The sequence below is a fragment of the Oncorhynchus mykiss genome, chromosome 8 (assembly GCF_057628025.1).
Source record: "Oncorhynchus mykiss isolate SJ-2025 chromosome 8, ASM5762802v1, whole genome shotgun sequence".
Lineage (NCBI taxonomy): Eukaryota > Metazoa > Chordata > Actinopteri > Salmoniformes > Salmonidae > Oncorhynchus > Oncorhynchus mykiss.
The window spans coordinates 58,229,603-58,246,844 of record NC_143029.1 but is presented as its reverse complement, the minus strand read 5'-3'; the positions used below and the strand labels follow the sequence as shown (position 1 = coordinate 58,246,844).

General features: G+C 43.2%; 1 protein-coding gene across 6 annotated transcripts; it reads right to left on the bottom strand.

Annotated features, from left to right (window-relative positions):
- Positions 1 to 92: 92 nt before the first annotated feature.
- On the bottom strand, positions 93 to 17,191 carry LOC110530195 (acyl-coenzyme A thioesterase 11). Of its 6 annotated transcripts, none has more exons than XM_090182078.1 (18): positions 15,848 to 17,191; positions 11,497 to 11,682; positions 10,161 to 10,325; positions 7,743 to 7,915; positions 6,315 to 6,384; positions 6,139 to 6,199; positions 5,911 to 6,012; positions 5,638 to 5,773; positions 5,341 to 5,494; positions 4,969 to 5,088; positions 2,835 to 2,973; positions 2,631 to 2,686; positions 2,460 to 2,526; positions 1,909 to 1,992; positions 1,600 to 1,733; positions 1,294 to 1,458; positions 1,067 to 1,193; positions 93 to 859 (listed from the first exon to the last, which is right to left on the bottom strand). In XM_090182078.1, exons 4-18 carry the CDS (start codon positions 7,888 to 7,890, stop codon positions 671 to 673), a joined length of 1,752 nt encoding a protein of 583 aa, XP_090038204.1. In that variant the 5' UTR covers positions 7,891 to 7,915; positions 10,161 to 10,325; positions 11,497 to 11,682; positions 15,848 to 17,191; the 3' UTR covers positions 93 to 670. The 6 variants fall into 6 exon arrangements, with proteins under 6 accessions (XP_090038204.1, XP_090038205.1, XP_090038207.1 ...); XM_090182079.1 differs by having other exon boundaries at positions 16,203 to 16,427; XM_090182081.1 differs by lacking the exon at positions 10,161 to 10,325.
- Between the last annotated feature and the right edge of the window lie 51 nt (positions 17,192 to 17,242).

Sequence of the window (17,242 nt, the reverse complement as noted above, 5' to 3'; positions counted from 1 at the left end):
TTATCTAAGATACAATATTGTGTGTGAAAGGTGAAACATTTAATAGCCTCGTCATAAAAAACTAATTAATAATACATATCCGACATATCAAATGCAATTCTGACCCTTTATTGTCAAATAAAGTGCCCTTCTCAGAAAAAAAAGACATCTGGTTAGTATTCTTTCTCTGGAAAAGTTCAAACACTTTTAAAATGATTTTAAACATCATATTTTTCACAAGTTATGATTGGGAACATTGTTCAAAAACATATAGTTTTCCACACTAATAATCCTTGCTGTCAACATGGCTCAGCTTAGTGTGTGAAGAGGCCAGAGTGCTCTGGGCAGGCTTGAGCCAGGTCACAGGGGGTTGGGTGTCAATCTAATGAACACAGGTGGGGAGAATAGGGAGACTAAGTGCTTTAAGGGACAATCGTAATTACTCACAGCCACAAAAAAACATTCCTGGTCCCAGATCTGTTTTGCTAACTCCTACATTCATGGTCATTGTCAATGACCATAGGAGTTGGCAAGACTGCACAAACAAATCTGGGAATTAGGCTCCTTTCATAAACCATTCTAATAAAATAAACAGTTGAAGATAATCGGATCCTCTAAATGGCAGTGTGTTCAATCGATCAGTACAATGGTCATCAAGGGTGAGGGGGTCAGGGTGGTGAAGGATAAAGGGTTAGAGTTGTGTACGTTTTAGTATAGAGGAGGGTGGTTGGGACTGTGGGGTGGAGGCATGGTCAACCCTGTTCTCCTGGAGGAAGGTGTTACAGGTGCAGAAGATGCCGTAGAAGCTGGAGGAGAGCCCGGCGATGTCTGTGGAGATGTAGGGCAGGACCTCGGGAGACGCCTGGTTGAAGTAGGAGATCTAGGAGAGCCAGCACAAGGATAGGAGTGAACATCATCAATAACGGTGCAATCTGTCATGTTCATTTTCCCAGTGGAAATCCAAGGTACTTCAAGGCAAAAGGCAAACAATGACTTTTGCCAAGACCCACCGCTTTGGTTTAAAAACAAGTGCAGGGGGAGAACTTATGAGCAGACCTACAAAATGACAGTTTACACACTTTCTTACCTTGGAGATATCTTTGGAGACCTCCAGGATGCTGAAGCCGGCACACAGCACCTCTCCCCTGTTGTAGCCCTCTGTAGGAGGGTGTGTGGGTAGAGTGACCGAACGCAGAGCAATAACATAAGGGTCCCTTGGAAAGGCACAGAAAAACATTGTCACTCAATCGCTCTCACTCGCATGGTCTCCTTTCTTTTTTTCTGCCTGCCTGTGTCTGTCAGTCTGCCACTCACCCGCTGTCACACGGTGGTCTCCTGGAGGCCAGGAGGATGAAGTCCTGGACCTTCCCTCCCTGATTGGCTGAAGGGCTGTTACTGGCCCCATCCTGGCCTATGGAAGGAGTCACCACGCGGTACAGAAAGTCATCATCGTTCACCCTAAGAATCAGCTCACACCTCCTGCACAGGGAACGTCATGAAATCAGGAGAAGCCAGTGTGACACATTACACTGTAAATGTGGGGGAGGCCGCTGTGTACACTCTTGAGGCCTTATACGCCACCTGAGAGAGTCCAGAGTGTGCGTGCATACAGATACCCACTCGTAGTTTGGGTCCCACTCCACTCTCTTGCTTAAGTCAGAGAGCAACATAAAGGCCCTCTCAGCTGGGATGTCTATCTCCATCTCGACCTTAAAACTCAACACCTGCTTCTGCTCCAGGGTGTACAGGCTCACCTGGTGGACAGAGGAGGATTACATAAACCAGGATTATAGCCCTTAGTTTAACATGGGCCCCGAGTTTTTCCTAGTTCGGTCATGTGATCAGGAAAAATTCAGGGCCCCCTTGGCCATAACCTGTGGTCCACTCTGCCTTGTGGTTAACCTAAAAGAGAGTCTCAAGAAAGCTCACCTTGTTTTTCTCAGAGTTTAACAACCAGTTGTTTCTGGCGGCCAGCATCTTCAGAGCAGACACGTTGTTGTAGCTGAGGTACACCTGCAGCCGTTCACGATACAGTCAAAGTCAGTTGTTACTACTATCACAGACTACTATCATATTACTACTGTATGTGAATAGGAATTGTTCCACTTTTCATATTTTACACTAATTTAGCTTCAAACACGGTAAGTGCAATGTTTTCATTGGGACAGTTAGACATGACATAGCACTTTTGCAATCACGTTATCACCCCGGCGATATGGTTTATATCTGATTTCACGGCTAACGTGATTGGACAGTCCATAAAACCCGGCACACGTATGAACTTTGTTTTTTACTGGTGACTGAGACATGCTTATTATTCTTCATCTTTCTTGACCAGCATTTCAACTCCTGTCGGTACTGTTTACCTCTCACGTCTAAGTTGTATCAACTGTTATGTTAAGAGAGAACCCGAGTGAGAACCAAAGCTTGTAGTCAGTGAGTACATTGAGACATTTGGGGCCCCCCTTCTCCTCCTTTACCTGGTTGCTGAGGTCCCACGGTACAGATAAGGGCACCTCTGTCTGCTTGCAGGATATTATGTACTTCCTGAATAAACACAAAAACATATATTGGCACCTCCGTTTTGTGCCCTAATTCTAATTATGATCTAGATTTTGCAGTAATGTTAACAAATGGGCTCATCTGTTCACCTGTCGAGTCTGATCTTGTTTCTAGCGATGGCCTCCTGGTAACGTCTCATTCCCTCCTGTCAGTGAGATTCAGATCAGACAACAGGACAATATTGTGAAAATGGTTTAAAATAGGGCCCTTAGTTACTGTTTCTAACATTTTTAGTTAAAATGTGAACATTTATCTAATCTTGATCAGTTGTGAATGAGAATCAGGTGACTGACCAGCGGTTCGGGTCGTATCCTTGGCAACGTGCATGGCTTGCCTTCCTGGTCGCGGATTTCGAAGGTCATGAAGGCGCTGTTGATGTGTCTCAGAGGCTCCTCCCCCTGATAAGCCTCCGCACACACGCCCACCTCCATGCTGCGACATCACGGGGACACTCACGTTACCATCTCAGGTCAGCAGGTCAGATCCAATGAAAGTTAATGAGTGAAACTTGAACTTATTAGAGATTGATCAATCCATTACCGGTAACACTTTAGAATAAGGTTACATTTGTAAAGGGTTTATAAAGGGTTTGTAATTACACTTTTTTTTTAATTCCGGGAATTAAGGCCTCATCTGAAGATCTCAAGTCATATTTTTGGTGTGGTTCGGAGAAATCCCTGACTTTGTGAGATCTGCCCATCTGTGAAACGAGATTGAAATAAAGACGACCCTGGAACGTGCACAGAATTCTGTGTTGACACTGACATCATGTGACAGTGCGTCAATTTCTATTCTGACTTGTAATGTTAAAGGGGATCCCTCAGGAGAATGGCCAGAAGGTTTCCACTTTCTTTTAAGCTATAAATATTGGTAGGCCTAACTCAATGCATGATCCGTAGGTTTTCACTTTCCTTAGAAAGGTATCTTTTCAGCAGTTATAAATGTTGGTAATTAATTTGTTAATGGGCAGTGGATTGTCACTTTAAAATAAGGTATACATTTTGCAGTTCTACATGTGGGTAAAACATCTATAGATTATTTGAGAGTTCATTCAGAGCTTAGACATACACGACATGACCAAAAGTATGTGAACACCTGCTCGCCGAACATCTCATTCCAAAATCATGGGCATTAACATGGAGTTGGTCTCCCCTTTGCTGCTATAACAGCCTCCACTCTTCTGGGAAGGTGTTCCACTAGATGTTGGAATATTACGAACAGTTCTTGTGCTGACACTGCTTCCAGAGGCAGTTTGGAACTCAGTAGTGAGTGTTACAACCGAGGACAGACGATTTTTATGCGCTGTACGCTTCAGCAATCGGCAGTCCCATTCTGTGAGCTTGTGTGGCTTACGACTTTGCGGCTGAGCCGTTGTTTCTCCTAGACGTTTCCACTTCACAATAAAATGACTTAAAAGTTATAAAAGTTGACCGGGGCAGATATAGCAGGGCAGAAATTTGACTGACTTGTTGGAAAGGTGGCATCCTATGACGGTACCACTGAGCTCTGCAGTAAGGCCATTCTCCTGCCATGGAGGGTGCATGGCTGTCTATGGAGATGGCATAGCTGTGTGCTCTATTTTATACACCTTCCAGCAACCGGTGTGGCTGAAATAGCCAAATCCACTCATTTGAAAGGGTGTCCACATACTTTTGTATATATAGTGTACTTATAGGCAGTATTGGGTACTCATCACTACATACATGAGAAGATTCAACACTTTGTTAAATATGTCCAGTCAATGAATGCTGGGTATGAAGACCAAAACATTCCACGTTGTGAGAGGATACCTCCACTGTTTCACCAACCGAAGGTATTACGGTTACTATTTCACACCAGAGCGTTCACCATACTGTCAAAGAGAAGTGTGTTGACATCATCTGGGGTAACATGTTAGGAATGATGATTGAATAATGTCCTGGAAGTAAATTTGGCCAGGGCATCAAGGTTTCAAAGGTGGGTCCAGACACCATGAAAACCAACCTCTTCTGTTTCTGGGACAAAGCACCAATGCATCAAACCCAAAAGTAAGAAAATAAACTCTTGTTCAACTGTGCAACTATTGAAAATAAGGTTGCATGATGATACATAAGGATCTCTTTATAAATGGTTAATAACTGGAGGTAAATACTGGCTCAGTATTTGGCAAACACTGACCTGTTATTGCACTATTTTGACCAATGCGATACAACAATTTATTAATGGTTTATAATGCATTCACAAATGATCAAATAAATTGTTAATAACTTTATTATAACCCCTTTACAAATAGAGCCTTATCGTAAAATGTTCCCCCGATGACTCACCCAATAACATGAGCACAAGTACTCCCCCATTGATTTGAAAGACTCAAATACAACAACAACAAAAATCACTGTCAAACCAATTTATGATTTTGCTTTATACAGTAAATGATCTAAAGCTCACCTGTTCTTGAATGCATTGTTGACTATGGCTTTGAGGACCAGCCGGTCGCCCACGTGTGAGGGACCCCTGAAATGGAACATGTCTATGCTCTGCAGGGTGGGGTGAGCGTTACACAGACGACTGGAGAGGAGGAGGAGGATGACACAGAGGAGTAAAAAACAACAACATTTAAATGTCATACGTTTTGTTTTCTCTGGAATCAATGTGTAATAACATTACTACACTCGGGCTAGTGTCAAAATACGACCAATCTAGCTATGCAAAAATGTGATAGGTGCCCAGTCCAAAAAAGGGTTTATGAGCGCAATCCTATCACATCTTTGCGTATTTAAGAGAATTACAGATGGTGTGCATCTGGTGTGGGTGTTATACCTTGCAGCGATGGTAGCCACGTTCTCCATCCAGGCCATGATCTGTCCTCCGAACGTGTTGACCTGGTGGTTGGCATGAGTGGGAAGAACCAACTCAACACTCTCCACCCGTGTCCTCTCTGCTGGCACCGCCTTCTCAGCCTCCTGGACCTCCACTAAAACACACACACACACAGGTTATTACAGAACGTGTCAGCATACACAAATTCAATATTACTCAGCATGACGAGTCATACCCCATTACAGTTCCTGTAGTGGTGTTAGTCCTCCCGCAAAGGTCAATGCCACAGCGACTGACCTTGTTGGAAGGCCCTGTTAGCGAGCAGGTCCTTCATGATATCAGCGTGGACGAGCCTCATCCTCCTCCTCTCAGCTGCTAGACTGTGCTCCACCTGCTCCGCCTGTGTACAGGGGACCAACGGACGCAGCTGGACCTGTAGAGTGGACACCCGCAAAGTCAAGTTAATTGCTGATTACAGCAGAGAGCAGACACACACTCAACATTACTCAGCAGCAACACTTAAACGTCAACCCAGCATCTTTATAAAGGCACTCTCTCATCCAGTACCACCTTCCCTCCCGTGGTGCGCTGGCTGACAAACGTGGCAACCGCCCGACACACACTCCAGTGGGTATCACTGAACAGGTCTTCACAGCTCACCACGATGCCAACCTTTAGACACACACAAAGCATCACAGTAGATATCAAAATCACCGGAATTTAACTATTGCGCAGTTGGAAATCAATCCGTTTGGATTTGGACTGGGTATATGTCATAGGGTTTGAATGTGGCCTGACCTCCATGCTGGTGTTGAAAGCTCGATTGACTTTGGCCTTGATGTTGACCACCTGTCCAACCCTGAAGAAACATACACACACACATCCTTAAGTAAGCCATACTTTATCAGCAGTAGTTGTCATTAAGAGAGAATGCACACAACAAAAGAAGGCGACCTAACAACCCAGACACCTACCCAATAGTGTGTTCAAAGTGGATGTCGTCGACCGAGACAGTGACACAGGGACACCCAGCATGCCTTTCAGCTGTAGTGAGTAAATAAATAATGAGGTTGTACTTCCTGTCTAGAGAGTGCAGATCACAGTTAAGAACGGACTACTGTTCAACATACTATACATAGTGTGCCAAGCTTAGGGCTCTCGTGAGTGCAAGAGTCACTTTCGTTTTGTCACAGCAGCACATCAGTAGGAAAAGTGTGACCCTTCAGTCCCGGGATACTGTCCATTAGCCTAACCTGACTATGTTTTCTCCCCCTAAACAAAAGTGACAAATTGTTATGCCAGAGTCAAAGAGTCTACAAAGTATATTTAATCTGTTGTTATAAGCATAGCCTATTATTCCAGATGGTCAGTAGCAGTGGAGTACTCAGACGTCAAGTAGCAGTGGAGTACTCAGACGTCAAGTAGCAGTGGAGTACTCAGACGTCAAGTAGCAGTGGAGTACTCAGACGTCAAGTAGCAGTGAGTACTCAGACGTCAAGTAGCAGTAGAGTACTCAGACGTCAAGTAGCAGTGGAGTACTCAGACGTCAAGTAACAATTGAGTACTCAGACGTCAAGTAACAATTGAGTACTCAGACGTCAAGTAACAATTGAGTACTCAGACGTCAAGTAACAATTGAGTACTCAGACGTCAAGTAGCAGTGGAGTACTCAGACGTCAAGTAGCAGTGGAGTACTCAGACGTCAAGTAGCAGTGGAGTACTCAGACGTCAAGTAACAACTGAGTACTTAGACGTCAAGTAACAACTGAGTACTCAGACGTCAAGTAACAACTGAGTACTTAGACATCAAGTAACAACTAAGTACTCAGACGTCAAGTAACAGTGGAGTACTCAGACGTCAAGTAACAGTGGAGTACTCAGACGTCAAGTAACAGTGGAGTACTCAGACGTCAAGTAACAGTGGAGTACTCAAGACGTCCTAGAAACATCACCGCTGGTTTTACTTGTGAAGATAACGCTGGTCAGTGTCACCAAATATTACAGTGTTACAATGTGTTGACATTTCATAGTGAGAAACTATGCCATCATTATATACGCAAAGGGCTTCCTGAGCATGATGTGGACGTGTACGCGATATTATGACTCAATCATGTCTTAGTAAAAGTTTCTTAGGTTTCATAGCTATGCAACCTAATCATGTCTTACTAAGGAACTTCAGTCCCATTGCCCTTTAGTGTTCTTAGTTTAAACCTGTGTTGCTGTTCTTCTCCATTTGTGTTCTGTCTTTTGTCAAGTTCTGAGTTTTGTCTGGACCCCAGGAAGAATAGCATCTGCTTCTTCAACAGCTAATGGGGATCCGAATAAAAATCCTTAAAATTATCATCCAAAATGGACCAATAAGCATATTCCCACAAGCCCACTGTGAGCAAGAGAACACACACCTGACAGACAGGCTGTAGAGTCCATCCATTTGAGCAGCTCTCCCACGCTGAGCTCCTGGCGGTGGTTGGCATGGCAGGGCATCACTATCTGGCTCTTCTTCACCTCTGTTGGGTTCCTGTACTCCACCCCATTTTGGTGTCTGCTCATTTTAGGGGTCCCGGAGATGCTTTCTCTAGGAAAATACATGTTAGTTAATGCGTTTCATTTGGGTGACCTACAATGACCAACATGTTACACATAAAAATAGGCTTTAGCCAGCAAATACAGAAATACCTACCATCTAAAATGAAATATAGAATATGCTTTATAATTCCTGGGTTTTATAATCCCTGGGTCTTCAAAGGGTTAAATAGAAAGAGCAGTAGCAAAGTTAACTGGCAGTAGAGCTCGCCTGCTCCATGACTCACCTGAACTCAAATATACACAGTAGGTGTGACAGATTCTTGCGCAGTGCCAGTGATTGCAAAATCTTGTTCTGCTATAGGAGCTTCCCTTCGACAGCTAAGTAGCAGCAATGCTAGTTCATTCTATTCGACAGCTGCAAGTACCGTCGTAAAAAACGTAGCAGCACATTAGCTAAATTAAATCTGAGCTACCAGCATGAATAGACACTGCACTAGTGATCGCAAAGGTTAACTGCAGAGAAAAGTTCACTCCAAAGTACAAACATGAAATCAAAATGCCCACGCAGCAGTGGAATCAGGATACGACGACGATAATTTGATTTTGTTTATTCATTTACCTCAAAAGGTATAACACGCACGGAATATTTCGAGATTGGGTTTTTCCAGATCGCGTACTCTGCCCATGTAGTGTCGACAACCTCCGACGCGCTTCAGGTGGTTATGATATTGTGGTCGGACCGTTTTAGTGACTGTGGGTAGGACGTGACGCTAACACCCTCCACATTTTAAGGTGGAATGGATCATTTCACCGGCATATTTCAATGTATCTTGAGTACGACATATAGTCCATTTTAATTGTGTGACATCTGTAACCACTCAATAAGTTATGGAAACATTTTTTTTATTTTTTTATAATGTGTTTATCATAATTACATAGAAATATAGACGCAACATGTGAAGTGTTGGTCCCATGTTTCATGAGCTGAAATAAAAGATCCAAGAAATGTTCTATTTGCACAAAGTTTTTCTCAAATTTTGTGCACACATTTGTTTACATCCCTGTTAGTGAGTATTTCTCCTTTGCCAAGATTATCCATTTAAAATGACAGGTCTGGCATATCAAGAATTTGATTAAACAGCATGATCATTACACAGGTGCACCTTGTGCTGGGGACAATAAAAGGCCACTAAAATGTGCAGTTTTGTCACACAACACAATGCCACAGACGTTTCATGTTTTGTGGGAGACTAAAATTGGCATGCTGGTCTGCAGGAATGACCACCAGAGCTGTTGCCAGATCATTTAATGTTAATTTCTCTACCATAAGCCACCCCCAACGTCCTTTTAGAGAATTTGGCATTACGTCCAACCGGCCTCACAACCGCAGGCCACGTGTAACCGCGCCAGCCCAGAACCTCCACATCCGACTTCTTCACCTACGGAATTGTCTGAGACCAGCCACCCGGACAGCTGATGAAAATGTGGGTTTGCACAACTGAATAATTCCTGCACAAACTATCAGAACCCATCTAATCTGCATGCTCGTTGTCTTCACCGGGGTCTTGACCTGATTGCAGTTTGTCGTCGTAACCGACTTCAGTGGGCAAATGCTCACCTTCGATGGCCACCTGCATGCTGGAGAAGTGTGCTCTTCATGGATGAATCCCTGTTTCAACTGTACAGCGTTGTGTGGGCAAGCAGTTTGCTGATTCCAAAATTGTGAACAGAGTGCCCCATGGTGGTGGTCTGGTTATGTTATGGGCAGGCATAAGCTACAGACAACAAACACAATTGCATTTTATCAATGGCAATTTAAATGCATAGAGATACTGTGACAAGATCACCAGACATGTCACCCATTTAGCATATTTGGGATGTTCTGGATCGACAGCGTGTTCCAGTCCCCACCAATATCCAGCAACTTCGCACTGCCATTGAAGAGGTGTGGGGCAACATTCCACAGACCACAATCAACAGCCTGATCAACTCTATGTGAAGGAGACGGGTCACACTACACGAGGCAGATGGTCACACCAGATACTGTTCTCTGATCTACACACCTACCTTCTTTTTTTTAAGGTACAGTATCTGTGACTAACAAATGGGTATCTGAGTTCCCAGTCATGTAAAATCCCTAGATTAGGGCATAATTCATGTATTTTAATTGACTGATTTCCTTATATGAACTTTAACTTAGTAAAAATCTTTGAAATTGTTGGATGTTGCATTTATTTTTGTTGAGTGTAATTCAAAAGGGTAGAGAAACGTTTGAATATGACGAGATAGATTACCTAGGGTTTCTGTATTTTCAGATATGACAGTATTGACAGTAGAAATGGGAAGGTTATTGTTGTTGTTCAGGCGCTGATTTTTGCAGCTCACACAGCTCCGTTCAGATAAAGGGACAGGAACCTCTGGAACGTTTTAGACTTGTACCCCGACAGACCTGGAGGAATCTGAAAAGGCAAAGCAGAGAGAAGAAGAAAAACCTGGTCATATGTTTTCAAATAGCTTTTGTACTAGGTAAAAATGGATTCACTGTTACTATCCATTTCTGTTTATAACAAATGTGTGACAATTGTGGGACCTGTAAAACTACACAGCTGTACAGTGTATTTTGTAACTGTTAGATTATGTCCAAAATGAAATCTAGAATCGGCTTCCTATTTCGCAAACAAAGCATCCTTCACGTGCTGCCAAACATACCGTCGTAAAACTGACTATCCTACCCATCCTTGACTTTGGCGACGTCACATTTACAAAATAGCATCCAACACTCTACTCTGCAAATTGGATGCAGTCTATCACAGTTTTGTCACCAAAGCCCCTTATACTACCCACCACTGCGACCTGTATGCTCTCGTTGGCTGGCCCTCGCTTCATATTCGTCGCCAAATCCACTGGCTCCAGGTCATCTATAAGACTTTGCTAGGTAAAGCCCTACCTCAGCTCACTGGTCACCCTAGCAACACCCACCCGTAGCACGCGCTCCAGCAGTATATCTCACTGGTCACCCCCAAAGCCAATTTCTCATTTGGCCGCCTTTTCTTCCAGTTCTCTGCTGCCAATGACTGGAACGAACTGCAAAAGTCACTGAAGCTGGAGACTCATATCTCACTCACTAACTTTAAGCACCAGCTGTCAGAGCAGCTCACAGATCACTGCACCTGTACATAGCCCATCTGTAAATATTCCATCCAACAACCTCATCCCCCATACTGTTATTTATTTGATTTATTTTGCTCCTTTGCACCCCAGTATCTCTACTTGCACTCATCTTCTGCACACCTATCACTCCAGTGTTTAATTTCTATATTGTAATTATTTCACCACTATGGCCTATTTATTGCCTTACCTCCCTTATCCTACCTCATTTGCACAACCTATATATATAGACCTTTTCTATTGTATTATTGACTGCATGTTTGTTTATTCCATGTGTAACTGTTGTTGTTTGTGTTGTACTGCTTTGCTTTATCTTGGCCAGGTCTCAGTTGTAAATGAGAACTTGTTCTCAACTAGCCTACCTGGTTAAATAAAGGTGAAATAAATGAAACACGTCAGTCAAATCCTATGTATCTGTAGGTGTATTGACTGGTTTTGCTGAGAGATAAACAGTAGTATTACCTTTATGGTTCTGCTCCTGGTAGACCTGGACACTCTGCAGGTCGATGGTGGGAGAGATGGGATAGAACGTCTCAAGGACGTGGTCGGCTGTGCTTTTGACCTCCTCCTTACCAGCAAGCATTGGGAGAGGGGCCATGCTCTTGAGCAGTAGCCCGTTCTGTTCTCACACGTGGAACAAGTCTTCACCTGGGAGGGAAAAGGGGACCAATAACAGGTGCAATATAACGGCTAAGCTATTGATCAATGTATGTAGTAATCTATGGCTGGCAGTTTACAAACTTTTATTTTTATTTTGTGTGAGCATTTACCCACTTTTAGCAGGAAAATGCATTCAAAGTAAAGGGAATGTTTCTTTACTTACCGCGAACGGCGATCAGCGTTTACCCAACTATTTGTTTTACCACTACATCGCTGATGGCTGGGATTCAATGCAAGTTGCGTTATAGTGCAGCGCAATAAACAGCAAACAACGCGCCTCTAAAAAGGCATTTTTCCCCTGACGTTCGCGGACACTGCATTAATGGTTAGCGCTACACATGTCGGCTGAAGCGTAAATTACTATTAGAAGTTTGTTATATTGTGCTATAACACCTTGTATTGAATCCGGGCCTATACTCCCCTACATATTTATCTGGACAGTGAAGCTAAACTTTAAATTTGTCTTTACACTAAATTTCGCTCTAACTTTAAATACCGGCTCTATACTTATTTGCGGGTATTTTCATACATGTCTTTTTAACGTTTAGAAAATACTTGATGTCAAAGTCAAGTGTTCACATGGGTGTATAAGCACATGTTTATGTGAGAAAAGTCATAAGCATGTAGCCACGTGTGAGTCACCAGAAATTCCGGTAGCCTCACGGTTAGAGCGTTGGGTCAGTAACCGACAGGTTGCTAGATCGAATTCCCGAACTGACAGGGTGAAAATATGTTGTTCTGCCCCTGAACAAGGCAGTTAACCCACTGTTCCTATGCCGTTGTAAATAACAATTTGTTCTTAACTGATTTGCCTAGATAAATAAAAGGTTAAATTAAACAATGAATCACAAAATGGTTGTACTGAATGATGTCAATATGTTTGTCTTTTTATTAAGTTATTCATCTACAGGTTTTTGTAGGGTAAGGGTGTTTTATGTCAAAAACTTTTTTTTATCAAGCAGCTAATACTGAAAATACTAACCATTCTATCTATATTAATTGAGGGTCAATTTGCAGATGCATTTATCGTCAGGATACAGATTACTGCTAACTCAATTGCAAATTAGCCACAGAAACCCAGTGGTTCTACTTTGGGGGGTGTTATATAAATATTCATACACATAGCTCATATAAACAAAGACATTCCGTTGTAAGAACACATACACCCAGCCATAAGACTGACCCCCTCTTCCTTATATAAACACATATCTCATCTCCCTCTAACTGGCCGGTCCCAAGAGCAAAGGACTTTTGCTGTGCACCAATGGGGCCCGCTCTGGCTAGAGCAAGGCCCGCCTCCAACCCTCCGACCAGTCAAGAAGACCGAAACGACAAGACTCCACCTACTTTATTCTATGTATAAAAATGAATGTAACCGTAGTATAAAGCCTCTTTTTCACCTGGCTCCTTGCCGAGTTATGTGAACTAGGTCCGTGCACGTAAAACTGCGGGACAAGATATCTCTGACTCATTAAAACTGTCTTTTGTTACAACTGAAATCCACTCTGTCCAGCGTCCGTGATTTGGTCTCAACTCTCCAGTATTTAATCACTAACAGGGGTGTCAATGTAACAGTATAACTTTAGTCCGTCCCCTCGCCGGGCTCGAACCAGGGACCCTCTGCTCACATCAACAACTGACACCCACGAAGGATCGTTACCCATCGCTCCACAAAAGCCACGGCCATTTCACATCGGTTACATAGACGGCAGTCTACGATCGGAGGGAAGCCAGTCCTACGCCACCATATCTGACTCGCTTAGACATGATGAGAGAGCAGTATGGGCTCACCTGGAGTCTGTCCTAAGAGATGTCAAGAACAAGAATCCACAAATCATGACACTCCACATGATGAGCTACGGTCCCATCACCCAAAACAGAAACAAGAAGGACATGTATCTACTTCGCACTCTGCCACATAGTTACGGATTCAAACAAATCACCTGGAACCTTTCTGAAAAAGGCCCACGGGAAGGGGGCATCAGATGGCATGGGTTCACCACACCTTCCCCCTCGGATACTTTGTTGGATCGAACAACAGAAATGGAAGTGAATGAGGACATACAGCTCACTCAGCTTACACTTTCTACCAATCTTCTTTAACAAACCATCTCCCTTTTCCCCCAACATTTTTAAGTCATTCGAAATGAGGGGTCATCCAATGAAAAAACAAATATATTTATTATACTGTAACTTAGTATAATATAACTTATCCTTAATGTTGAATATTTGAGACCACACATTTATTCATGTTTTTTTGCTTGAAATAATGGTCCGAAAACCTTAATGATTTGTCTATTTCAGGCACACCCGTTGCTGACAGGTGTATAAAATCGAGCACACAGCCATGCAATCTCCAAAGACAAACATTGGCAGTAGAATGGCCTTACTGAAGAGCTCAGTGACTTCCCATGTGGCACCGTCATAGGATGCCACCATTCCAAAAAGTCAGTTCGTTAAATTTCTGCCCTGCTAAAGCTACCCTGGTCAACTGAGGACTGGCCACCCCACATAGCCTGGTTCCTCTCTAGGTTTCTTCCTAGGTTTTGGCCTTTCTAGGGAGTTTTTCCTAGCCACCGTGCTTCTACACCTGCATTGCTTGCTGTTTGGGGTTTTAGGCTGGGTTTCTGTACAGCACTTTGAGATATCAGCTGATGTACGAAGGGCTATATATATAAATAAATTTGCTTTGATTTTGAACTGTAAGTGCTGTTATTGTGAAGTGGAAACATACATCTAAAAGCAACAACGGCTCAGCCGCGAAGTGGTACAAGCTCACAGAACGGGACTGCCGAGTGCTGAAGCGCGTAAAAAATGGTCTGTCCTGGGTTGCAACACTCACTACCGAGTTCCAAACTGCCTCTGGAAGCAGGCAGAGAGAAGCAAACGCTGCCTTCTCCGATGGGCCCAGAGAGCAAATCAAATGCACTATAGGCCTACTGCTCAGATGACTGTCTGCAGCACTCTGGCTGGGCCTGCCGGGAAGGCAGAGTTTACACCTTCAGACACATGAAATGGTTCAAAATAGCAAAGAGATGCTGTTTTTATGAGTGAATTCATGTTTCAGTCCATACTCAGCACTGTCAACACGTTGTATTCAACACTTTTATAAGCCATAAAATGTGAGTTCTTCCTACTTCCACTCAGCGCCTCAACTAGCACAGCAGCAGTAATGAATGAGTAGGAAAGTGTTGTATTCGCGAACGTGACAAATAAACTGATTTGATGCGCTCGTTTTGAGATCAGAGCGAGAGCTGCATGTAGCCACGTGTGCACATTTTGTTCATGGACAAACTATTTTTACTATTTTATCTGTGGATTAATTGTCGGAGTAGATGACCTTGTACATTTAAGGTAAAATAACCCAATGTTTATATCCCTGGACAAATTAGTTAGCAACAGCTAGCTAAATTGCCATAAATGTTTAATGATTTTCGACCTGTCCCCAAATCAATATAGTTTGTTTTGATATTTCAACCAACGTGACCTGATCGCGTCTGGTGTGGATGGACGAAAATCAACATGCGTCAGTGTTCACAATTAACGCGAGTTGGAAGTTGCACATGACGTTAAAGTTTGCTCAGAAAACCTGAAATTTGCACCAGAAAAAAAATTGAGGGAACTTTGTGTGAGACAGACACATGGCTATTTTTTTCGATTGGCTTAAGGCATGAGTATGCGGAATTGATGAATACACAAATACTCAGACAAACAGTGATATAGCGTACTGTAGCGCCCTCGACAGGGATATTCTGTAACAATCAATCAGACGGATAGCTACCAAATATATTTGTTTCCCTCGCATCTAGCTGCCTGATACAGCTGGCCAGTTGATCGTAAAGTAGGGTGAATTATACAGCTAGTTAAAGGTAGCTGCAAGTCCAGTGGCTAGCCAGGAGTTCGTATGAAATGTATAGGCTACTCTCCGGTGAACAACACTGTGCACTTTGTCCACTGCCAGTCTTATCAACAGCTTACTGAACACGGTTGTTTGAATACATTCCATAAAGTACATTGCTTGGTGTATGTTTTTAAGCATACGAAAACATCCCCTTTGCCAGTCAAACATTTTAAGCACAATTGTTTCAGTGGTTTAAACGACGGGATGAACACTAAGATTCGTAATAGCGGTGTTGAAAACATCCTCACTCACATCTATCACGTTTACTGCTCACGGGGTCTCCACCCGGATCATAAACACGGTGAAATAAACAGTGAAATTAGCGAAAGGGAGGGGTTTGGCCGAGAGCGACTTCGCTTCCTTTACTTCTTCTTCGATGAGGTTTAACGGCGGTTGGCATCCAAACACTTTTGCATTACCGCCACATACTAGACTGGAGTATAACTCCCTTATACTTAGCTTGAAAATTAAAATAAATCAACAAAAATACCTTACACTCAAACGCACCACCCTACTCCACTAGTCCTACCTCAGGCCAACAGCTTGAAAGGACAAGACACTCAACACACCCTGTAACTCTTCTGACAAGTCTTGTACACCCAAATACCTCTCTGCAGCTGCCACCACAACCTCATTTTTCAGCGACTTGTGTTCCATCCCTCCAGTACAGTTGATAACCATTTCTATAAACACTAAACATCTAATCTTACTCAAGCATATATCACTTGTTGACCTATCTCTCTGTACTTGTACAGATCTACTACTCACACCACTCCTTTCAGGATCCCTCCCACCCCAACCCATCTTCCTCTACTTTCTTCACTGCCTCAGCATATGACAACTTCTGCACTACTCTAACCCCGGAAACCTCAACCTGCCTCTCTCGCAACTGACATTTCTGATCCCCAGCCCTATGGGCACCCTTCCAATTAACACATACCGTTACTTTCCCCAATGCTACTCATTCCTTTGTCTCATGCCCTTCTGCACACTTCTCACACTTAAGAACCTCCTTCGTACACACTGCTGCCACATGCCCATAAGCTTGACACCTGTAACAACGTAATGTATTAGTATCAGAGAACTTCACCACACCTACCCCCTCCGATACTTCGCCCTCGTTCACTTCCATTTCTCTTGTCTTCGATCCGATGTACAGTACACTCTGCTTACACTTTCTACCAATCTTCTTTAACAAACCATCTCTATTTTCCTGCCATTTTTAAACGATTCAAGCTCACCCTCTTCCTACCCCTCTCTCTCTTCAACCTCCTCTGCCTCTCTTTTTCCCTCATTCCTCCTTCATATTCCAAGTATGTCTCCTTATGATAATACTGCACTTCTCCTGACATCTTATTCTTGCCCTCTCAAGGGATGCCATTTTCCTTATCTCCAGCGCGTCCAGTCCAGACACAACAACGCGTCCCTCTGCACAATGAATGGACCAAAATTAAATTATTTGTTTCGCACTTCAGCAGCAGCAGGCATCAGTGAACCACTAATAATACTACTATTTAAAAACCATATCTGCTAGTAATCAAAAGAGGCCAGTTCTGTAAATCAATGGGCTTCACATGAGGAAATTCTAATTTCCTTAACACAACGGAAATCACAATTTCACAACACATTCCCCCCAGAAGTGAAAGA